Source organism: Dysidea avara, chromosome 6, assembly GCF_963678975.1.
Source record: "Dysidea avara chromosome 6, odDysAvar1.4, whole genome shotgun sequence".
Lineage (NCBI taxonomy): Eukaryota > Metazoa > Porifera > Demospongiae > Dictyoceratida > Dysideidae > Dysidea > Dysidea avara.
Genome location: NC_089277.1, coordinates 9,054,520 through 9,080,144, shown reverse-complemented (window position 1 = coordinate 9,080,144; position 25,625 = coordinate 9,054,520). Strand labels below are relative to the sequence as shown.

General features: G+C 39.8%; 1 protein-coding gene across 1 annotated transcript in view; it reads right to left on the bottom strand.

The window, feature by feature from the left end:
• LOC136258162 (uncharacterized) overlaps positions 1–25,625 on the bottom strand; it is a 43,306-nt gene that overhangs the window by 5,189 nt on the left and 12,492 nt on the right. The window contains exon 14 of the mRNA XM_066051478.1: positions 45–24,954. Within this exon, the coding sequence (XP_065907550.1) occupies positions 45–24,954 (24,910 nt within the window). The remainder of the gene's footprint in view (positions 1–44; positions 24,955–25,625) is intronic.

The following is a 25,625-nucleotide window of genomic DNA, read 5'->3' as shown; positions in this document are numbered from 1 at the left end:
CAATGATAAAATACACATGTTAAGAACAGAACGGATATCCTTACAGCATTCCCAGTTGTCTCCTGCTGTACCACTATTAATGACAGTCACTCCATTCTCAGTAATAGTAGTTGTTCTGATGACAGATACACGTCGGAGGACCATGTCTCCATCAATACTGGTTTCTTGAGGGGCACCATCTCTAACTCGAATGTATATTTCCATGGTGTAAATCTCACTGGATATTGATAGATGTGTTGGTCCTATCAATAGCATCCTTGCATTGCTGTCAATTGTAGCTACATTGTATATTGGGTGTGTTTCAATACCAATGGTAGCTTCTTTAGTTACAACAACATTGCCAATGTCATTTAGGAGAGAAGCTGTCACGGTGACACGATCTCCAACATTGTCAGGTTCTTTGTTAAACCACTCAAGTGGGAAGTCTATTAACTGTACTATACAGAAACCTTGATTTTCTGTTGTCATGCAACTACCAGTCTTGGTAATGTTCTGTATTGCTCGGAGCTCTTCAGAAGGAGTGATAGTGACTGTTATCAGGGATGGTAAAGGAATGGTATTTCGTGCATCTTCAGCTTGGATTAATACTGTAATTGTTCTCAGGTCATAATGAATCATATCTTGCAGTTCTAACATTTCAATGTTGATGGCAGGATCTCCAACAATTGGTATGAATACATCACTGAAGTCTTCGGCAACTGATGCCCCAAACTGAGCTGTGACCATTGTTGTGTCACCAATATCAGCAGCAAATGGAACACCAAGTTGTTGATCGTACACTGTGTCTTCAACCCAGCTAGGATATCCCAACAAAGATAATCCATTGCTGGGTAGGAATGATACTATTTGGCTGTCAATAAGAGTGATGTAAACAAAAGTTGTGTCATTGAGTTGTGGAGTACCCATGTCCCTAGCAATGATTGTGAGGGTCTGTAGTCGGTTGGAAGTACCATCATATGGTTCAACAGCACTGATAACACCAGTATCTGGATCGATTCCAAACATGGTTACATCAGAGATTAAGTCATAAGCAATTTGCTTGTTAGTCGTCCTGTCTGCATCTGTAGCAAATACAAACCCAACCTCACTTAATGGGGCATCAATTTCAACGTAGTACTGGTTTTCAAGTGTTTCATTAAACACTGGAGCATTATCATTGATATCTCCTATGTTTATAACTATCAGTGCAGTAGATGTGAGATTGCCATCAACATCATCTGTAGCCACTGCTATAGCAGTGTACACATCCTGTAGTTCTGTGTCTAATACATCATCAATTAGTGTAAATACACCATCTTGATTAAAGTCAAATGGGAAGTCGGTATCATTGATCAGAGAGTAAGTAAATGTTCCGTCTACATCTGGATCATCAGCTACCAGCAGCAGGCCAGGAACCATTGTGCCGTTAGGTGAATTTTCATTGATAGATGCATTATACACATCCCGATCAAAAAATGGAGGATTGTCATTGATGTCATTAAGAGTAACAAAGACATATGTAATATTAATTCTTGGTTCTACTCCATTATCACTGACTTGGACCCTAAGTGCATAAGATTCAATGTTTTCTCTATCAAGAGATTTTACTATAGTGATGTTTCCATTATCAGGGTCAATGTAAAACTGACCAAGCTCATCTCCACTAACAATGGAGTACGTTAATCTGCCATTTTCATCAATGTCTATGTCAGTGGCTATGATTGTAATTACACTAGTGTTGACTGCAACATCTTCATCAAACGTCATTGTTTGGTTAATGGTAGTGGCATCTATTTGTGGTGTGTTATCATTGATATCTGCCACTTGTATTATGATGTCAGCTGGTCCAATAGTAACAGTAGATCCATTGGATAACATGTATGTAGCCGTAAAGGTAAAGAAGTAGTAACCGATTGTCTCTCTGTCAAGTGGTTGTATAAGCCTTAAACCGCCTGTTACTCTGTCTACAAACATGAAGGTATCACTACCATTGTTAGCACCTAAATCATACACCTCAGCGTTTCGGGGGAATCCAGGTTCAACTGCTGATACATTGTACACTATTGTATTAACTGTTGTATTCTCTGGTGGCTGCACAATATATACACCATCATTATCAAAGTAGCAGTAGTCAGATCGACGAGTATTGTTGATAAAGGTTAGCGGATCAAAGCCAGTGGCCATCGTTCCTATCCTGACATCTTCAAGACCAATAAGAGGTGACCTTTGTGAAGTGACATCTATGGAAACACTTTGTCCATTATTGAGTGAGTATGTAAATATGTTAAGGTGATCATAGTCGGTTCTGTTGGAGTAGTCACCAATAAGTTGTATCACTGAAATTCCAATGTTATTTAATACTGTGATAGGAGTGACTAGCTCTAAGGTGAAACCATATCCATCTTCATCAGGGTTAGCCTCATAGAGCACAGCCATATCTAGTTGTGACACATATCCTCCAAGTCTAGGTTTTGACATGGACAGCAACTCTACGTCAGGGTTAGTAAGGAGGACAAATGAGTATGTAGTTCTAGGGTCAGGTGGTACATCTCCTACACCACTGTAAGTGACTTCTACAAGAAGTGTGCAGTTATCTGAATCTTGCACTGGAGTTGCACTAATGCTGCTTAAGTAGAAGGCCAAACCGGTGACCAACCTAGTTCCAAACACCACATCATCTACACTTGTAATAGTGTCATTATTGAGATCTGCATCTACAGTGGATGTAACCAAGTCTCTGGACAGTGTGATAGACTCATTGAGTGCAAACAACAGTTCACCTACTGATACTGTGGAGTTCATAATATCATTGTATTCTTCAGTTGTGCCAACCATAACTGCACTAGAGCCAAAATTAGTTGATGAATAGTCATAACCTTCATATAAAATCTCAATTTCTGCCTCAATAGGTGATACACCTGACATTGAGTATGCTTCAAACTCAACAAAGAAGGTCAGTCCATTTTCAATATAGTACTCGCCTTCCAAGACCAGACCTGTTACAGTAACTTGGCCAGGTGGAGCATTAAGGTTAGTCAAGACTAGTCCACTAAATGAAACATTGACACTTACAGCTCTAAGCACTTGTTCACTGAACCGGAATCTGCCTATGAAACCAATGGCATTTGTGGAAACATTGTAAAAGATAGGGACAGTAAATGTATCTGAAATGCTAACTGGAGGAATTTGGATGCCTGCAGCAACTCCTACCAAAATAGATGTACCTTCATCCACATTAGCGATGAACTGTCCTGTGCCTGAGATATTGTTGAGGTTATCAATTGGTGAAATGATAAGTTCAGCCATCTTGTAGTGGTCTTTATAAATAGTTATTACTCCAGTGTCTAAATCAAAGCTGAATACACTGTCTTCTATTGGGTCAGTGGAATAATCCAGGAAATAAGATGGACTGTTACTGAAATAATCATGCACATTTGGTATTACTGTGTTGTCACTCAATTGAAGTGAGATTGTAGCTGTCTTCTGTGTGGGGTCATCTTCATCCAATACCATGACATTGATACCAGTGATTTCTACAGGATCATCAGGAGTGCTGACCGTTATTGTTACTGAGTCAGTGAAGCTAGTGAAACTGGCAATGATGGTAACCATCTCAGTTTCATTACTGATGGAGTCAGAACAAGGTGTAAACACATACGGTTTGGAGCTACAGTTTTCAGCATCTATTGACAGACCAAAGTCTGGAATCTCTACTGCAGAACCATCAGACAGTGTGGCATAAAGGATGACACTCGCCAGCTGGTATTCTGGGTTTGTGAGGTTGGATATGTACCTTATGGTATTCAGGCTAGCATCTGGAGATCCATATGGTGCCACACTTAGAGAAATGCCATTTGTTTCTACAATTGAAACATTTACTGCATTAGTATAGTTTTGTCCAAAATAGTCATAGGCAACATTTAGAGTAGCAGTACCATTGTATTGTGTTGTAATATCAAATGGTGTCCAAATGTTGGCAGTACATGGTCCATCAAATACAGATTCATCTGTCACATCTACACGATTATCATCACCAAAGTCTAACCAAACTGTAACAGTTGTTCTATCAGGAATACCAGAAGCCATTAATCTAGTATCAGAGTGTGCTAGTCTGTTATGCATAACATTGACAATCAGGCCTACTGGTTGTGGTACCTCAACTAGTACATCCACATATCCATTATCAGATTCTATAGGATCAGTACACATCAATGCCACATCAAGTGTGGATGTGCCAGGATACTGGCTGACAATCTCTCCACCTGTTCCATCCATGACAGAATTGCCTGTAGTTTGTACCATCAAATTGTCACTAACATCCATCCTTGCACCATCAGTAAAGTAAATCACAGCAGTCAGGTTCCCTATGGATGGAATGCTGTCAAAGCTGGTAGTGACTTCTGCAATGACATAGAGTGAGCTACTGGAGTCTTCATAAGTGTCTGGTGATGCTGTTATTGTTAGGCCAGTAGACACTTGAGGTAACACACTGAAAACACTGACTGGATCATCAGTAACAGTTACAGTTGCATAGCCACTAAACCCATCTGCATCAACACTGATATTAGCTGTACCAACAATCATTCCAATAACATTTAAGCGTTCTAATGTTACTATATTAGGTGAGGATTGTTGAAGTTTCTGATGTATTTTTTCACTTAGTTGTACTTGAGGTGAAACAAGAGTTCCACTAAGGAAAGTAACAAATACTTCTATCCAAGCTGTTTGATAAGTATCAGAGCAATCAATTCTGTTCAGTATATGATCAGACAAGTATATTTGAAGTGTTTGATTAGGGAACCAAACCCTGACTTGTAATGTTGTGTCCAGCTCAAATGCTGCAATGTTAATTGTTGTTGGGTCAGCTCCTTCAGTATTGTTACTACTAACGATAATACTGCATGTATCTGAGTTTATGTTCAAGACATTTCCATCACTATTTAGCTCCATGTCTTCACAAGATACTGGTAAATATGATGGATTGGGTGATGTTCTGACAACATAGACCATTGTACTGCGTTCTCTAGCTTCATCACTTAGTGTACCGGGATTTATAATCTCTGAAGCATTAGTGTAAGCAAATAGTTTTTGTGCTACATTATTTATCACTTCAATCGTTGCCTCTATGTCAGATGTTCCGTTTCTGCTAAGATGGACTGCTGCTCGAGGAAGATCTATTAATCTACCTTTGATTCCGGTAACAGCAATCACTTCACTTGACACTGTAGCTGTATGTGGTAGAGCGTCATTGTTCACCATCATTTGAACTCCTAGTATGTTGTCATCATCATCTGATTCTTCTCCACTCACGTATCTTGACTTGTGGATACAGAGTAAATTTAAAAAGGTGATGTCATTTTGTTGAGTACAAGTCCATTGTTGGTCATCTACTAAACCAATAATTGTAATGTCATCAGAAGTGTTAAATGTCATTTGGAAGGCTACTATGGGATCTGGAGTAAACTCCATGACTCGTACAACAAAGGTTTCTCCATTTGTTACAGGATGGAATGGAACACGCACACCAACACCTCGAAGTTCTGACTGTGGTTGATCAAGCACTGTACTAATGTTGATGTTTGGAAGAATAAAATCATTTAGTGGTGGTGATCTGATGCGAACCTCTGCCTGAAGTACTCCACCTGAAAACCATTCCTCAGGTATTCTTGCAGTGAGTGAGCAAAGCCCTGAGTACGTGTCAATGTCACATGGTTCACCAAAGACTGCATTATTACCAGGTGATTCAAGTGGAATGACTACAAGAGACACATTAGTGGATCGTACAAAAGTACTATAAGCACTGCCGTGTAACTGAGCCACAGCTGTAACCAGAGGACGATCAAAGTAGATGATAGTTTGGTGTAGCACTGCATAAATAGATGTTGCAGGTGTTGGCGCTCGTGAAATAGTCACAGTTTCGGCCAATGGTGGATCATTCATGAACCGATATGAAGCCAGCGTTCCATGAATGCTATTAGAATCATCAACATCAAAGAATTCTACTGATTGTCTGTAAGTGATAGTATCACCTGTTATCTCCTTCTGTACAAAACCAGTTAACAAGCCTGGTCCTCTCTGTGTTTCAAAGTAGAATCGTGATCCTTCAGCAACCCTCACTTCTACATCAATTGTACAATTGAGTCCTCCTACATCTTCAACCAACACAGTAATGTTGTAGACAGGAATCTCAAATCGATTAAAAATACCACTAGCATTTGTCAACAGAAAGGCATGCGTATCATTTAGCTGGTTGATACTAAACAACTCATGGTAACCCTCAGGGTGTTGTATAAGTGTAAAGTTGAGTTCTGCATGATCTAATCCTATGTCAGCATCAGATGCAACCAGTGTAGCTATCTCTGTTCCAACTGGATAATCCTCAACAAGCAAAGCAAGGTGATAATCAGGAGTGCACACTGGTTCATGATCATTTGATGGAGAGACTATAATCTCTACTGTTGTGGTATCTTCCATTGTAGGTACACCTCCATCTTCTGCTAAGATAGTCAGAGTATAGTTTCTATATGTTTCATAATCAAGAGATGTCATAATACTAATCTCTCCTGTGCTTCTATTAATAGAGAAATGATCAGCAGGAAAACTGTTATTTATGCTGTAAGTGATGTCTGCATTTCCCTCAATGTCCATGTCAGTGGCAAACACCTGAAGTATAACAGTGTTTTCTGGTGTAGCTTCTGGAATGGGATTCAAAGGAGTATACAAAGTTTGATTAAACACAGGTGGATTGTCATTTATGTCACCAACTTCTATAGTAATGTAACCTATTCCCATGCGAGGAACAAATCCAGCATCTCTTGCCTCAACAGTTATGTTTGGATAAATGTCTAGAGTTTCTCTGTCTAATGTTTTTAATAGTGTAATGTTGCCAGTGGTTGGATCTATTCTGAATGTATCATTTTTCGCAAGCAGAAAGTTTCCAGCAAATGAGTATGTTAACTCAGCGTTCAGATTGTCATCTGTGTCAATAGCAAGTACAAAAGCAACAGTTGTGTTGGGTTGTGAGTCTTCTGGGACTACTGACACCTTGTATCGTGGCATGAACTGTGCTGCAGCTACATTGATACAGTCCGGTGAAGTAAGATTTTGACTAAATGTTTCAAATGGGCTGAATCCAAGAAAAGAAAACACTGGATACCCCTGTGTTCCAGGAGGAGTCACATAATTTGCAATAACTTCTGGGTATACAGGTGGTATTGAGGTAGTCAGTATTATGTGCAGGCTTGATAAAACGATTTCTCCAGAAGAACCATACACTGCTGTTGAGTATACCACACCAACATCGTTTTGAAAGATTTCTGAGTTTGTAACAAGTATGGCACTACTACCATTCAGTATTGCTCTGTAATATCCTCCACTCACTGCCTGTGAATCAGCACTTTCAACTGTTGCAGTTTCTCCAAGACCATTAACAGGTGTAGTACTGGCAATTTGTCTTGCAAAGTCACTGCTGTTGTGAACCAAAGATACCATGAAAAGCACTCTGTCCTGATGTGGAATTGAATTAGCTCTACCAATTAGTTGGGCACCAAATCTGAGGAAGCAGTCATTACGAGTAACAGGATTAATAGTGATGTCTTCAACAAAATATGACAAATAGAAAATGTGGCCTAATAAGAATTGCACATCAGCTAATTCACACCGTCCGTTGATGGCAAAGTCTCTATCTGTGCAAAACGTGTTTCCAGTGTTCATATAGTCAGTGTAATATACAAGCACATCTAGTAAGTCCGTTACACAGTCTCCATTCAAGTCTCCCCTTTCAGACACTGTACAGGTACATGGCAGTGGATCAGTACATTTTGGTATTGAGGGCTCATAATAGGATGTTGGAACAGAAAATGATGATGGAGGAAGGTCAGTACTGTTGTCAATAGCTATAGACATGGTGGCTGCTGGTGATGGATTGTAAGTGATGGGTTGTGGAGGGCTCTGGCCATCCATCAGGACTACTATTTCAGCACTCACAAAAGCTGCATAATTTGTTGCATTAATGGCTTCAAATTCAATGTCTGCTATGTGTTGCACACCCGATCTTGCCTCTGTTAGTATTCCTCCAAACAATGTTATTCCGTCAAACAGACCTCGAGAACTCTCAAAAAGGTAAAATGGCACAGGGGACTCAATTCGTGGATAAGATGGCCATAATGAAGATGGATAAACATCTAGCACCCTCAGTAAGCTGGGATCATAAGCTACTGCTATTTCTATTATGCTAAAACTAACACTTCCAGTGTTAATGAATACTGGAACTCTAGTTGTATTGCCAACACCTGCAAGTCTTGGGAGTGGTGCTTGCAGCCTTCCACCCATATCAAGTTCAATGTCCCCTGACATTAAATTACAGTAAAAGTCAATTGTACTATTAGCGGTTTCACTAGTAGCTGTAATGGTAACCGTATCTGGTGCATTACCGAGTATAGTAATTTCACCACCTTCTGAAACACTGAATACATCACTTATACTACCACTCAATGTTATCAAGCCAGAAATGGCTACATTTCCTCCACTGAAGAAGTCATAATATTTGGTTCCATCGCTGAAAGTGACATCAGCTTCAATGCTTCCTGCAATTTCACTTCGCAGACCTGAAAGTGTATTATTTTCTGATGGTATCTCTAACCTGTCTATAGATGTGACTTCAATGATGTCTGTAGATGATACGGTTACTGTGACGCTGGTACGATATGTACTGAAAGAGATATTTAGGGTAGACATTCCATCTCTTTGTGGCTCTAATACTCCATCAGTAGATGGCGAGAACAACTGATTTGAATAAGTGATGCTCTGAACATTGTAGGGTAACACAAATGTATCAACTTCCATTCCATTTGCTTGCAGATGTAACAAGGTTCTGATCATTGCCTTTTGGTACACTCCACTGTTCCCATACTGTCCTAGAGTAGTAATATTGAACTCTACAGAGCCAGTATAAGGTGGATAGGGAGCTAGAGTGGCAGATATGTATGATGCCCTCACAACTGTGATGTTTACTGATTCTTCCAAGTACATTTCTGAATTATACATGTATCGTACTGTAATCATTGTTTGTCCCATAACACTACTGGAAACTGCCCTCACTATAAGACCTCCTGCACCATCAGAAGTAAGCTGAATCATAGATGAATCATAGACATACTCAGTCTCATCATAGTTTGTTACGTCAATTTCATCATTGGACCTAGTTCCTGTAACTACAATCCTACTACTGGTTGGGTAAGTTGCTTGTTGAGCTATTGTGTCATCTTCATGTGCTATGAAATCGTAAGCAAGATCAACTCTGATCATAGTTGGTTGCTCCAGGGCTATTGTGTATGTCTTAGCCTGACTGAAAATGTTTGTGTTGTCACATAGAGAATTCCAGTCAACCTGTAAAAATCTTCCAGTACCTGATGCAACAGGAGTTATAGTGGCATTTGAAACCGCCAAAAATGATCTGTCTAAGACAGCATACTTCAGTCCAACACTGTTGCTCAATGTATAGTAATGTCCATCAGAGAATACAGCAGCAGTTACCAGCTCAGAATTTTCTTCTACATTATCAAGACTGTCATCGAGATCAACAACAAAATCCTGCACTCCAAGTGGCAAGAACGTCTGGTCATTGTCATTGAAGTCAGCTTCAAGTGATTTGGAGTGGACAACAGTGAAGTGTATTACATCCACCATTTGTTGGACTACTGTCACTTGTACACGACCTAATTCTCTACCACGCCTTTCTGCCACAATAGTGGCGCTGCCTACCATCTTACCAGTTACATAAAGACCATCAACACTAACTATGTCTGTTGACAAGGATCGTACTGTTTCTCCAAGTAAATGGCTGACAAGGACTGGGTTTGTTGATGCTGATGATGGTAATGGGCTAAATGTGGTTTGAGCATAAATTTTTGTTGTTTGGTATGCTTGAAGTGAACATATTCCTCCCGGTCTTGCAAGTGTCCATCCCCTAACAGCATTCAACAATGGATCCTCAACTGTTATGTTCAATGGTAGTGCTGGATACAAAACAGAAACTGAGATGAAACATGACAATGATTGTGATAGTGGTATACTACCAGTTGCAGTTACTGATATAAACACTTCTATTGAATCACTTCCACTGAGCTCTGAGCCATCTACAAACAATTGTGAACAGGTGGGGGATACTTTGAGTATGTCACTATCTGAGGTGTTGCAATCAAGTGAGAAGTTGCTGCTCAACAGTTCATCTGTACGTATGTCGAATTGTTCAATCTCAGCTGCAACAATTATTCCAGTAATTGTCAAAACTGATGCAACATTTTCCCCAGACAAAACAGCATCATTTAAGATTATTGTTTCTGACGTTGTGGCATACATCTCAACAACCATTGGTTGACCAATACTTACTAACCCCTGAGATGGCATGACAGTTACGCTCCCATCAACATAGCTGACTACAGATGGAATATAGCTACCAAATTCGGTAAGATTAGCTATTGATAATTCTATGCCTACACAAGACACATTGATAGTAGAAGGCTGAACTCCATCTTTCACTCTAAACAGAATGTTCACCAATGTTTGTGCTTCACCAGGAACTGCAGTGCAGTTAGGTGGTGTAAAAAGGCTGTCTGGAAACGGCCCATCTATCCTGTCCATTAATTTTCTTGATGCTAATACCATCATGGAAGTAGATGTGACCGGAATTCCAACCACATTGTAACATTCTCCTGGTATAGCTGCATTAGGAAGTATATACTCAAGACCTTCAGCAAGGTCACATCTAATTGCTGCAGCTGAAACTGGTTCGGGCATTGCCACTGCTTCGACCACAATTGATGCAGTCTCTGTTGGGTAGAGAGGTCTCATAGGTAATCTAACAACAACAAAAGGTTCATTAATACCATCCGGGGATTCCCCTGAATCTGATGAGATATTGTAAACACGTGTTACTGACAAAGTATTGATCAGTAATGCAGCTTGAGGAATAGTGTTACCATAGTTAGTGTCAAAACCAAACTCAACATCAATTGTGGAATTGCCATCCTCATCATTAATGAACCAATTTCTGTCTTCAATTTCTACCACAACTAAAGCTACATTATTGTCACCAGTCATTTGAGAGGCAATGGAACAGCTATCATTTGTGATGCATACTCTTACAAATATTTCAGCTGATGGAAAACTGTCACCTCCTTTCTCATCAACTACTTGAACAGCTAACACAAAATATGGTTCATCTTGGTACACATAAGGAGTAATGACAGTAGCATTCAACATGTCTGGTCTATCCTCTATAACTGAAAATGTGCTTCTCCTCTCCATGCTACCAAATGTGGTAGTCATCCTTGATGGAGATTTAATGGCATCATAGAAATAGTTGAAATCTTGTACGTATGTTGTATCATTAGTCTGGTAGGGGAGACTGACAGGGAAGGCATCTTCTGGTACAATGTCTACTGGAATATATTCACCAACAACTATCCAGACTGTTGTTGTGTTTGAACGAGGGTTAGTTGTGTTTGTGTCAGTTGCTGTAACAGAGAAGCTGTAGATATTGCCATCATCTCTGACCATTTCCATAGTGGTGGTGACATCACCAGTTATCATACCAATTACAAACTGTGTGGTGTCTATTCTGAACAAAGCAGTATAAACATTTGAGCATTTGTCTCTGTCAGTTGTGGACACTGTTCCAGCCAGTGTTTCAGCTGGTGAAAAATTTCTGACTGTGAATACATACATGTTCTCACTGAAGTATGGGGCAAACTGATTGTCATCATAAACCAGAACAGTGACAGTGGTTGTGTTAGTACTGGGTATAAATGAGGGATCACTAGGAGAATCTCTTGCATAAACTCTAAATGTATAATTCATGTCTTCGTTTAAGCACAAATCTTGTGTAACTCTTATCTGTCCAGTAGTTTCATTTATCATAAACATTGATGGTTCTGTACCTGCAACAAACCCGTATGTTACTGGACTATCTGGTTCATCTGGATCGGAGGCAGTAATATGAAGTATCAAATCACCAATTAAGGAATTCTCTGAAAGTCTTACAAAATAAACAGCCTCACTGAAATGTGGAGCATTGTCATTAATGTCACGCAAAGTTATGGTTAGTGGCACAGTAGAAAATGCTGGAGGATCTCCCATGTCTGTAGCAATCACCATTAGGTTGTACACAGATCTTCTTTCCTTGTCTATGGCATTAACAGTAGTTATTATTCCAGTGTCAGGATCTATCTGGAAGTCTTCATGACCCACACCTGAAAGACTAAACACAAACATGCCACCCAATCCAGTGTCCACATCATAAGCTGCAATTGATACATTCAATAGGACTGTGGTACCAATTGTAGCATTTTCTTCAATACCACCAATATACATGGATTCATTAAACATAGGTGGTATGTCATTAAAGTCAAGCACATCAATAGCCACTTCAACTGTTGCATTTAGTGGTGGTACACCTAGATCTATGGCCTGCACTGTAATTGTGTACTGATTTATGCCTTCAAAGTTGGCACTGTAATTCAGACTGATGTCACCTGTAACATTGTTGATAACAAATGGAGTTCCCTCAGCATCTAACAATGAGTAAGTGATGACATTGTCTTGCTGATTATCAGCGTCAATTAAATCACAGAAGGCACCGCCATCTCTGTCAGTGGCAACAATTCGGATAATTGATTGGTTGACTGGATAACTTTCACTGATATTCATCATGTAGCTAGTTTGATTGAATACAGGAGGATTGTCATTTAGATCACACACTCTGACATGTGCTATTTGTAAACCTTGATTTGAAGTGAGAATACCAGGTTCAATGGTCATAATGTGTATTACAAAACTGTGATTCCCTTCCCGGTCAAGTTCCTGCTCAACATACAGTTCACCAGTTGTAGCATTTATTCTAAAGTAGCCTGTTAAGTCCATGTTGGATACTATTGTTCCATCATCATCTGCCAACAACACATCAGCTATTTCAAATGTGAATTCTGCATTAGTTCCTAAATCTGCATCCATCGCTGATACAGTGAAAATTCTAGTGTTTGCCTCATTCCTCTCAAACACATTGATCACATCAGAGGATAAAAATACTGGTCTGTTATCATTCACATCAATTACATTTACTGCTAGGTATGTAGTGTTACTCATAGGTGGAGTGCCACCATCTGTTGCAGTGACAGTCAAATTATAGTAGTATCTATTTTCTCTATCAAGATGCCTGCGAAGGCTCACAGCCCCATTAGAATTGATCGCAAAACTGTTGGTAACATCTCCATTGACAATGCGATAGGTGAGTTGGTTGAATGGTGCTGTGGCATCACTGTCAGTTGCTCTGACATCAATAAATGGTACTGTGTCCACTGGGTTACCACTGCGATCTGTTTCAGTGAGATTTATTTCATACCGCACTTGTTCAAAGATTGGTGAATTGTCATTGATGTCAGTAATGATAACCCTCATTGTTGCGGTTGCAGTTCTGCGAGAAGGAATGTGAGGTCCCTGATCAATTGCATGTAGGACAAGTCGTACTTCATCATATGATTCTCTATCTAGACTCATAGCTAGTGTAACAAGCCCACTAGTTGGGTCAATCATAAACAACTCCTCTGTAGCTGTAGATGATGCAATTCTAAATTGTATGTTTCCTGAGGGTCGGCTCAATGAACTATCTCGATCAGTAGCAGCAATACGGTTTTCTATGACCCTGTTTAGAGGAAAGTCTTCACTGTATGTTGATGAATAAATTGAAGTTCCAAATGTAGGATCATAGTCATTGTAACACAGCTCACTTGGAAATGAGTTGTTTAGTGCTCTTAGTGGATTAAATCCATTAGGAATAGAGATGTCTATTGAACCAACTGTAATGGTAGTGCTATTGTAAGTGTATGGTGGTACATTGTCTCCAATCAACAAAATGTCATGCTGTTGCTGAGTGGATGAAGTAGATATTATTCCTATAGCTATTGAAAATCCAAGGTTGGTCTGGGCAATACTGTTTGGCATTGTTTTAATTCCAAAGGCACCATTTCCAAGATCACGTGGAGTCCACCATCCACCATAAGTATCACTAGGTATTGGAAGAGAAGGCGTAGTAATAATACCATCAACTAGCATGGTGTTGTTGAATTGTGTACCAAAGTCTGCATTGTTACTGATTAACATAAAGTAAACGTCAGTTGTTGAATCATTTGCTGGGCAGTTATACCTGTCCACTAATGTTATGTTTAATGTCATTACACAGTCAGAGCCAGCTTCATCAATCGGGGTGAGGTCTAGTGAGGATATGAATCTGAGTAGGCCAAAATGTGCTCTGGACAAAAACTCCACATCCGAGGCTGTAACAAGTCCATCTTTGTTAGCATCCATGGCCTCCACCTGTTCAGCAGTAGGTGAAATACTGGACTGTATAGTGGCATAAAACTGAGTGTACATCACATCACGAAGATCAAACACACCATCACCATTGACATCACTGCTGTGCGGCATACTACAGTATACTGGTGAAGTTAAGTCTGGTATTAAAGACTCAGCATTGTTTGAAAAGGCTACTTTTCCAGCAAAAGATTTCCTGGGGGTACTACTACCAATTGTAACTGGATTTAGGCCCATTTCAGTCAAAGTTATAATTCTTGGATCAAAGAAAGTATTATTCTCATCACCAGTGACAGTAAATTCAAGTGTTGCTATGTGCATCCGTCTTGTTCCTTTAATAGGGCTTGTTGACACTCCTCCAAACACTACCTTGTTACTAAAATCTTCTGAAGTACTGAACAGAGTACCATTGGGCCAGTCTGCACCTTCTATTACATCTCCAGTAAACTGCATCACATCATCATTATAGACTATTTCAATCTCCATTGCTCCAATTGTTCTGTCCTCACTGTTTAAGTAAATGGGTACAGATAGTGTTGTACCTGTTGTGGTGATTGGAAATCCATTTTCACTTCCAATATCTATGTCTCCCACTGCTGGGTCTAAGTTGACTTGCAGTGACATACGATTTTCAATACCAGCTGCTCGGATAACAATGTCAACCAAATCTTCCCTAGGAGAATTGTCTACTGGAACCATAACACCAAATTGGTCAATGGTAACTGAAGAAGTATCAGAACTTGTAAAATTCAGCAATCCAGGATAGATTGGTCTCCCGGTTGCATCCAGTAAACGCAGAGTTGAGTTATCTTCGAATTCCACTTCTATGTTTGTAAAAGCAGTATCAGAGCTACCTGCTATTCCTCTTAGTGTGTTATCTGTTAATATAGTTTCAACTGCAACAAATCTTTGTACTGGCACTATCCTTTCAGAAATACTAAAAGTTAATGAAGTCATTGTTATCCCTGATATCCGCACAGTGACAGTAGCATCACCAGAATCACCAGGAGTTACAATGTTACCATCAACTTGTAAAACTCTAAAGTTTGAACTTGCAAAACTAGTATTTTCATTATTGGTGATGTCCCTGACTTCTCCATTGTTAAGCAATGCATTCACTGTCAAAACTGCTTGTTGGAAAAACACAGCATTAGGTAGTCCAAAGGCTTGTCTGCTCCTTGCATCAACACTATCTGATCCAGAATATGAAGGGTATGGCCTTGCAAATACTTGAATTTCTTCTACTCTTACAACTTCTACTTCTATTGTGTTACTATTAAGAGACATAGTGATGTCACTACCAGTAGGTACAAAGTCATATGATGCACTGATAGTCTCTGACCCATTGACACCTAATGTCGATAAGACACCATCGCTTAGTGATAAGACATTTTCATCAGAAATAGTATAATTCACAGCAGTGTCTACTGTGACATCTGTTGTTATCCCATCATCATGGTGAAGGTAAGTATTGAGGTTAATACTGGAAGGAATACCAATTCTGGCTGCAGTGTTATCAACTCCTAGAGTGATGGGACCAGATGGTGTCAGTGAAATGTTAGTTGGTGTTACCAAACTGATGTTTATATATTCAGAGCCAGTTTGTACTGTCATTGTATTACAATCATTGATCAATTCACCATCCAATAGCAAGCCACTTCCACTACCTTGAATCAACAAGGTATCCATATCTACTACCTCAAACACTGAACTGTTCACAGAGTTTAGACGGAGTCCCAATTGAGGCATGATTGTTTGACGATAGCCATCAGTAAACACTGCTTCTACTATCACTTCTACTCTAGCGCCACGATAGTTGGCATTATACAGAGTATTTAGTTCTGCAGGTTCTATATAGTTCACTCCAGTTGTAGCATTGGTAGTTTCTGGTTCAATTCCAGTTCTTAGTGAAAAACTCAACTCATCAACTTCCACGGCAGTATTGGTTACAGCGATGTTTCCTTCAGGTACACTGTACCTTGATGGTAAGACAACTCTCACACTAGCAGCACCAGCTGCAGATGGTACGACTTTCCACTCTTGTTCATTAACTGGTGAAATAGTAATACCACCAGAAGTAAAAATGTAATTTCTTACAAGTGGTGTTATAATAGCATCTTGACGAAGCTCACCAGCTGCAAAAGTACTTTGAACACGGAACAGGGTTTCCTGATAAACTGTAGCCCCACATGAACCATCGATACCGTACATATAAATTGCATTGAGTGTAGTGTCAGTAAAATAGATCTCTACCATCATTGGGTACCATACTAGCAACATCAAATCTGACTGGACATCATCTAGGTAGACTGATACTCTAGCCGGATATCCACCACTAGTCTCACTACCATCAAAGAATATTTCTGAGCAGTCAGGCATCACTTTTACACTAGATGAAGATGTATTACAATACACTCCTGTCAACTGATAGTTAACCTCTCCAGAGTGATATAAGCCAGCAACTGTTACTGAAGATCTGATTACTTCATTGTCCAATACAGCAGTGTTGAGAATGCTAGAGTTAGTAGCATACGGGAACATCTCAAGCAGCAAATTAGCAGCAGCTCGAATATATCCTTCAGTCGTTGAGCATGTAGTGACACTGCCACCTGCATGTATCGCTGGCTGATTTGCTAGTATTCTGTGGCTATGTATGTCAGTCATGTAGTCAACTACACAGTTGAATGGCAGAACACCTGACTGAGGTATTGTTATATCTGCATCAACTCGAACTGTAACTTGGAAGAGCTGATGAAATCCAGTTTCATTTGGTAAGATACCTGATGAGTGGCCTAAAATGTTTAGTTCTTGGCCATATGATGCTGTCTGCATGGTGAGTTCTCCCTCACTACAAACTGATTCAGCTACAAGGCCCTCTCCCACACTACAGCGAAGGAGGAATTCTCTTATTGGTGATGTAGAGTGTGTGTAGACATCAATGTTAAATGAAGTATTAGTGAACTGTACAGATGATGGAAGTACGACTAACACTTGGTCGGTAATGGATGATAAACAATCCAATGGTCTAGCACTAGCATTGACAGAACCCAGTTGAGATTTTATACCTGAACCAATTCCATAAAATACATCAATAGTGGCATCATTGTCAAACCAACTGTCAGGAACAGTAGCAATTACAGAACAAGTGCTGTGTGGTGGCATCGTTGTGCATGAGGCAGTTGTGTTTTCTCCAGTTTCAGTATTAGTTAACTGAACCTCGATTACAGTGGGTGCAACTAGTATAGTGTCATAACTATTACTCATTACCTGAACAAACACTATAACCTCAGGACGATCATATGCCACACTCCTTGTAACCAGTACAGGCTTGGTTCTTGTTCCTGGTGCCCGCACAACATTGATAGGAGTTTGCTTACTAAATGGACCCAGTGAAAATGAAACTGTTGGTGGGTTATCAACAGATCCTCCATTGTACAGCCATATATCCTGCTGATAGTCTCGCCCAGTTGTACGTCTTAGCGGTGGAACAACCAAACCTGGGCCACCCACAGTAGTCCTTATTGGCAATAACTGTCCTACCAGAATTATTACTCTGGCAGTGCTAGACAAAGCATCTACATTGTGATGTCCCACATCTGTTACACGCAAAGTAAAATCAAAAGTGACTTCGTCTTCATCAAGTTCTCTTGCAAGAGTGATCTGTCCTGTAGTACTGTCAATGTTAAATGCTTCACTTCCATTACCTTCTATGCCATACACAAATCCATCATTGCAATGATCATCATCAGTTGCCTGAAGAGACCCAACTGCTATTGCTCCGATTTCAGCCCTCTCTTCTAGCCTTCCTACAAAAGTTGACCTCACAAATTGTGGTACAAAAGCATTTCCCACTCTAACTGTGATTGTAAGAGTTGTAGTGGTAGAGCGTGACACATTACCCATGTCTCTAGCTATAACAGTATAAAAATATTCTTGGGATGTTGCATCAACCGTGAAACACAGTGGCCTGTTACCATGGTTTCCGATTCTTACAATGCCGGTGATTTGGTCAATCCCAAATCTGTTACGTTGCATTGTAAATTCATTTGCTGGCTCCAAGTCATACTGAATTAGCTCATTATTGCCTTCGTCCCTATCAGTTGCTGAAATTGGTACAATTTCCATACCAGAGGCAAAAGTTTCATTGATGGTCACCGAGTAAGGAGGTGCAGTAAATACTGGTTCATTATCATTTATATCTATTACAGTGATACTAATTAGCTGCTCACCAAAAAGTCCTCCAGTATCATTTACTCTCACAGTAAATGTGATGGTTTCGTCTGTTTCACGGTCTACTGGAACATCTGTAGTAAATATTTCACCTGTCATGTTGTCGATATAAAAGAATTCAAATGATTCATCTGGTATGGAGTATGTTAGTACTTTATCTGTGTCCTGATCTTCTCCAGTAACTTGTAGAACAGATGTATTTTCTGCAGAGTGCTCAACAACAGTAGCAGCATATGTAGCATTTGCTATGAATCGTGGAGCATTGTCATTGACATCAATGATTGTCACTAATACTTCAGCTGTTCCATTAAGTGGCTCATCACCCATATCTACAGCTAGCACTGATAGAGTATAGTTCATTCTTTCCTCAAAGTTAATTGGTGGCACTGTTGATATGATGCCAGTCTCATTGTCTATAACAAACTTGCCAAAATCATCACCAATAATGCTGTATGTAAGCTCCATATTTGATGTAGAGTCTAAATCTGTAGCTACAACTCTGACTATGTCACGGCTGATGGTTAAATGTTCTATAACACTTGGAGTATATCTTTCTTGTGTGAACACGGGATTATTATCGTTGACATCTGTTAGAATTATGGTCAGCGTGGATGTCTCCATGAGCTGTGTGTCATTTAAATCTACATCACCAGATCCGCTAGACATCATTCCAGCACTATCAGTAGCCAAGACTTCAAGAACATATGTCCGGTTGCCTTCATCATAATCAAACCGATCGTTACCACTGACGAACACTCTACCAGTTGAGTTGTCAATAGTGAATTTGCCATCTCCATCATCCACAAGTTCATAAACAATTCTTCCATTCACACCGATATCATTATCTGTAGCTAATACCTGGTATACAAAATCTCCATCTGCAGCGTCTTCTCGTAATTGTGTGCTAGTTGGAAGGTCAGTAAATTGTGGCCTCAAATCATTGGTGTCTAAAACTTCAACTCGGAAGTTTACATAAGTTCTGTGTATTGAATCCCCTGCAGAAACATTGAGCAAGTAGACTCTTTGTTCAGTATCAAAGTCAATGTGGTTGGTAAGTCTAAGCTGACCATTTGTGGGACCCATGCTAAATTTTCCATAATCAACCTGATTCTCTGCATTTTCCACAAGGAAAAAGAAGATAGTATCAAATGGTGGATTGTCTTCGTCATCTGCTGATACTGTTCCAATAACAGTATTAGCCTGAGTGCTTTCTCGAATTCGCACAGTATATTCTGGCAGTCCAAATTCTGCTGGTGAATCATTTACATCATTAAACGTGAATGTGATTTCTTCATCTGTGGATTCAGGAGGACTACCCCTATCAGTGGCAGTCACTGTAAACGATTCGGATCCTCCATCAGGTACATCCCTATCTATTGTGGCATTCTCAGCTACAGTAATTGCACCTGTTCTTTCATTAATCTCAAAGTTTGTAGTGCCATTAATTGTGTACTCAACATCATTAGGATTAAGAACATTGTCTGGATCTTGAGCTGTCACAGTCAGTACTACTGTACCAGGAGCCACATTCTCAGCAAATGAAACTGAATTTAGTCCAATAAACACTGGTGCGTGCTCATTGACATTGTCAACATTTACTTGGAATGATGCTGTAACTGAACGCACAGGAGTACCGGCATCTCTGGCTTCTATTACCAACAAACATTGGGAACCATTGTTAACATTATCAGCATCAAGTTGCAACACATTGGTAACTGCACCAGAGGCAGGCTCAACATTATAGATGGAACCACAAATTTCTGGATTACTATCAGTTATAGTATAAGTCAGTCTTGAATTTTCACCGGAGTCTCTGTCACTGGCAGATGCAGTGAATACGGTACTGTTGATGTCAACATCTTCACGAACTCTTATTGTATACAGTGATCTGTTAAACATTGGAATGTTGTCATTTTCATCGACCACACTTACATTAACCATTACAGTGGTTGAGGTTGCTCCATCTCCTGAGTTTGCTCCATCTCCTGAGTTTGCTCCATCTCCCTCATCCATAGCTTCAACTTCAAACAAGTAATAGGGATCAGTTTCATAATCTAGTGACCTATTGACTATGATATCACCTGTCCCTTGGTTAATGATGAATGGCAATGTATCACTGTCAGTATATGAAATAGAGTACACTACGTCTCCAAACAAGCCACTGTCTTCATCATCAGCCATCACTCTTCCCACAATGTGGAGCCTCTGAACGCCTTCCAATACATCAAAGTTGTACATGACCATGTCAAACACTGGAAGATTATCATTCTCATCTAAAATGTTGACAATCACATTAGCTTCACCATACATACCACCTCCATCAGTAGCCCGAACTGTTAAAGTGTAGGTAGGAGTCATTTCATAGTCCAGTGACATATTCAGTGTTATATTTCCAGTACCTTCAGAAATCGCAAATGTGTTCTGCTCAGTTACAATTGAGTACTCCACTGTACCAAAATCTCCTAAATCGCTATCAATTGCTGTAACAGTGATAATCTCATCATTAATAGAAGCTGATTCTGACACGCTGGTAGTGAAAGTACGCTGCGTAAATACTGGTGCATGATTGTTGACATCGGTAATGGTTATGGTAACCATAGCTTGACTGGACAACATTCCATCACTTACATTGACAGTCAAAGTGTATGTTTGAGCAGCTGTTGCATTTAGAGCACTAACTAAAGTAATAATACCGGTGGTTGGGTTTATTTCAAATTTACTATGGTCAGGTATGCCACTGTCTATGGCAAACCGAAGCATTCCCCTACTAACTGTATCAACATCATAGGCTGCTATTTCATCAGTAATCACAGAGCTAATATTGGCATTTTCTGATGCTACAACTGTATAGGAAGTCTGATTAAACTTTGGTGTATTGTCATTTACATCAATCACTTGAACACTCACATTTGCAGTATCAGTAAGTGTTGGAAAGTTAGGATCTGAGGCTTCAACCATTATCACGACACTCTTTTCTTCTTCAAAGTCAAACGGTACATTGATTGATAGCACACCTGTAGTTTCATCCACCTTTAGGTGTGAGCCATCCCCGCTACCGCTACCTGATCCACTTGCAGTGCCATCAACACTTTGAATACTGTATGCTATAGTTGTGTAATTTGTGTAGGTATCTGGATCAATAGCATTTAGTGTATAAGTGAAGTCTTCATCATTTTCTGTGATCATAATATTGTATGTGTCTTGTGAAAATGTAGGACGCTCGTTGATATCAATGACACGTATATTTGCTGTAACCATTCCTGTACGAGGAGTAGTACCCATATCACGTGCTCCAATGCGCAATGTATACATGCTGTTATCAGATATGCTTGGTAGCATTTCAACATTTACCTCAAGTTCACCTGAAGTTGGGTCAAGGTAAAAGAAATTTCCAGGAGGTGTTACCTGAGAGATGAAGTACTGAACCTCACCGTTATCACCTGAGTCAGCATCAGTAGCATTTATGATCACAACTAAAGTACCATTAGGGGAATGCTCATCTACAGTAACATCATAAGGATCCCGAAAAAATTGCGGTACATTGTCATTAACATCCATAACAACTACAGTGACCGTGGCTATACCGCTCATTGCAGGTGATCCACCATCTGTAGCAGTTACAGTAAATGTAATTGTCGGATGTGTTTCAAAGTTTAGAGTCATTGAAGTGGTGATTTCTCCACTAGAACGATCAATATTGAAGAAGGTCTCATCATCACCTGATAATGTGAATACTATAGCAGCATTAGTACCAGAATCAGCGTCTGATGCACTGACAGTTCCTATGCTAAAGTTAGGACCACTTTCATTGACATTAAAAGTGTAATTGGCTGGTGAAAACACTGGAGCATTATCATTCTCATCTAACACTGTAACATTGACCTGAACAGTACCAGAAGTTACAAAACCATTTGAACTTGCAGCAATGGCTAGATTATATGCAGCTACCTCTTCTCTATCTAAGGTTTCTATTAGACTTAGTATACCACTTGTTGTTCCCAACTGAAATTTTCCATCACCATTACCACTGTCAATCCGATATGTTATAACCGATTCGACCGCATCTCTGTCAGTGGCACTTACACGATTGATTTCTACACCTCTACCAAGATTCTCATTTGCCTCAAAGGAGTACATGGGCTGGGTGAATACAGGAATATGATCATCAGCGTTAACAATATTAACAGTTACTGTAACTATATCTGACCTCATAGCCTGATTATTGGTGTCTACAGCTATCACTTGGAATGATATCTGCATTGTTTCTTCAAAGTCTAGTTGGCCATTTACTGACACTGCACCAGTCATGTTGTCTATTGCAAACAGAGATGGTGCTACCAGCTGATAAATAAATTCTGCATTCTCTCCGCTATCACCATCATTTGCCATTAGTTGCAACTGTTGCTCATTGTCCATATTCATAACCGGAGTACCCATTGCAGCATTTTCTGATACTCTGCCAAAGTATTGGCTCTGAGTGAATTCAGGTGGATTATCATTGATATCTGTAAGGGTAATAGTAACAGTGGTAGTTCCAGTTAGTGCGGGAGTCCCTTGGTCAACTGCTATCACCTCTAATTCATGTTGAGAATATTCCTCTCTATCAACTCTTCGCGCAATACTAATTACACCTGTTTGTCCACTAATATTGAAATAACCAGCTGGGACAGCTGACGCTATGGAGTATGTAAGCATTTGATTTTCACCACTGTCATCGTCTGTTGCAGAAACCATTCCGATACTTAATGTCAGGGATGATTCCTCAACCACACTGATGTTGTAAGCAACCTGTTGAAACTCTGGTGTATTGTCATTGACGTCTAGTACAGTAACATGCACCATAGAGGTATCATTACGACCACCAGTATCATGAACTACAATACCAAATGTATACTCCATTGTAGTCTCATAGTCTAATGTCTCAGCTAGTGATATGATGTTATTGATGTCACTGTCATACTCAAAAGTTGTAAAATTACTGTCTGTTAAAGAGTACTCCAAAATATATCCAACATCAGGATCATTAGCTGTGGTACGTAGGTCAGCTGTTCCTATCGTGCCATCTTGTAATACTGTTTTGATGACATCACCAACACTAGCGTTCTCATAGATTGCTCCCTCAAAAAGATTACTTGTAAATACTGGAGGATAATTATCTACATCTATAATTGTGGCTACACTGAAACAGGACATGTCTCTTGCAGTAGACAATGCTGGGTCTTGATCATGCAGTGTCACACTGTATGTGAGACACCTCAATGACAAACCACCACATATAGCACCACTCAGCAATCCTGTAGGATTTCTCAAGTCTGGAGGAGTTTCAAGATATATACTACCATTATCATATATGTTTAGGTAGTTTGCATTTATTGTGTAGTGAAAGTCGGGATTACGATCAGAATCACTTCCCACTACTTCAAATACAATCATACCCACTGGTTCTGTTTCATTAATCATAAAACGTTCGCAAGTTGTACTAAAGAATGGATCATGCTCATTTACATCGGTGGGTATGACAACAACACGTGCATAATCAGTAACATTATCAGGGTCTGCAGATGAGTATGCAACAACACATAGAGTAATATTAGGATTGGCGTGTTCCGCATCTAACATGCCTGAATCTAGTGATATTTCACCAGTAGAGCTGTCAATTGTAAAATTCACTTCATTTTCTGTAATAAAAGTGCTATAATCCATAGACATGTTACAATCATTAACTGGAACAAAGCCATAGCCAACAGTGTGGCCATCAGTGTCAAAGTCAAATGCTGATACTGTTATTAATGTGGAACCAACAGCACTATCTTCAGATACTAGGGCTGGATAAATGTTTAGTTCAAATTCAGGCACATTGTCATTGACATCTACGACTTTGATCGTCCCTGTGATCACACTGGTCATGTTGCCATCATCGCTGGCTTGCACAGTCAAGTTGTACAGACCAGTAATTTCACGATCTAATGGTTCACTACTGGCCAAAAATGCATACCCATCAGTAGGGTCCACATCAAACACTCCCTGACCTGTTCCACCTACAACACTATAGGTGACGTTGTTATTATAGTCATCATCGATTGCACGAAAGTTAATATTAGTAACATTATGTCCCATCATAGCATTCTCAGGTATTCGAAATTCTGAGTCTGCCAGGGGGGTTACAAACCTTGGTGCATTGTCATTAATATCCAAGATTGTTACAGTAACAGTAGCATTAGAACTCATGGATTGGAAACCATTATCTTGAGCTATGACTGTAAGGATAAGTGAATTGTTCATTTCTCGATCAATCGCCTGTGATGTTATTATGACACCAGATGTCTCATCAATGCTAAAGTAATTAGCAGCTTCATTTGGCTCAAGTGAATATCTTACCTAGGTATAGGTAATAAGGAAATGTAAGTGTTCATCACATTTTCACAGGGGTGGAGAACAGTACTTCAAAGTGGGAGAGGGAGAAGTCTTGTATGGCCATAGAAGGGTGCTAGAGTTGAGGGTACCCAAAATTTATGTTGGTAGTAGTAAGTGTGCAAAGCACACCCAGCATACGAAGCATGCTAGTTCTAGGGGGGTCTGGGGGCATTCCCCCATGCCCCCAGGAAATGTTTGAAAATTAGGTATCAGGAGATTGAATTTGGGGGCATTTTTGGTGGATTTAGCTGTCAATAAAATGCTATCTATTTTAATACATGCTTGACTGTTGTATTAGGGTGACTGCTCTATTAGACTATCTTGATCATGATTGCCCAGTTTCTGGAAACCTTGCAGGAGTTCATGTGTTGACTATTGCACAATACAGCCTTATGTTGGGGGTGCTCAGCACCCTCAGTAAAATAGTTGGGGGTGCTGGAGCACCCCCAACACCCCTCTTCCGCCACCTATGATGGCTGCTATCATTTAACAAGTATATTAGTATGCAAAGCATGCTAGTACTACAGTAGTCTGGAAGCATGCCCCTCACAGAAAATTTTGAAATTTGAATTTAATCTGAGAGTATTTTCAGTGGTACATGTGTACTAGAATAGGATACTCCTATAATATGACTA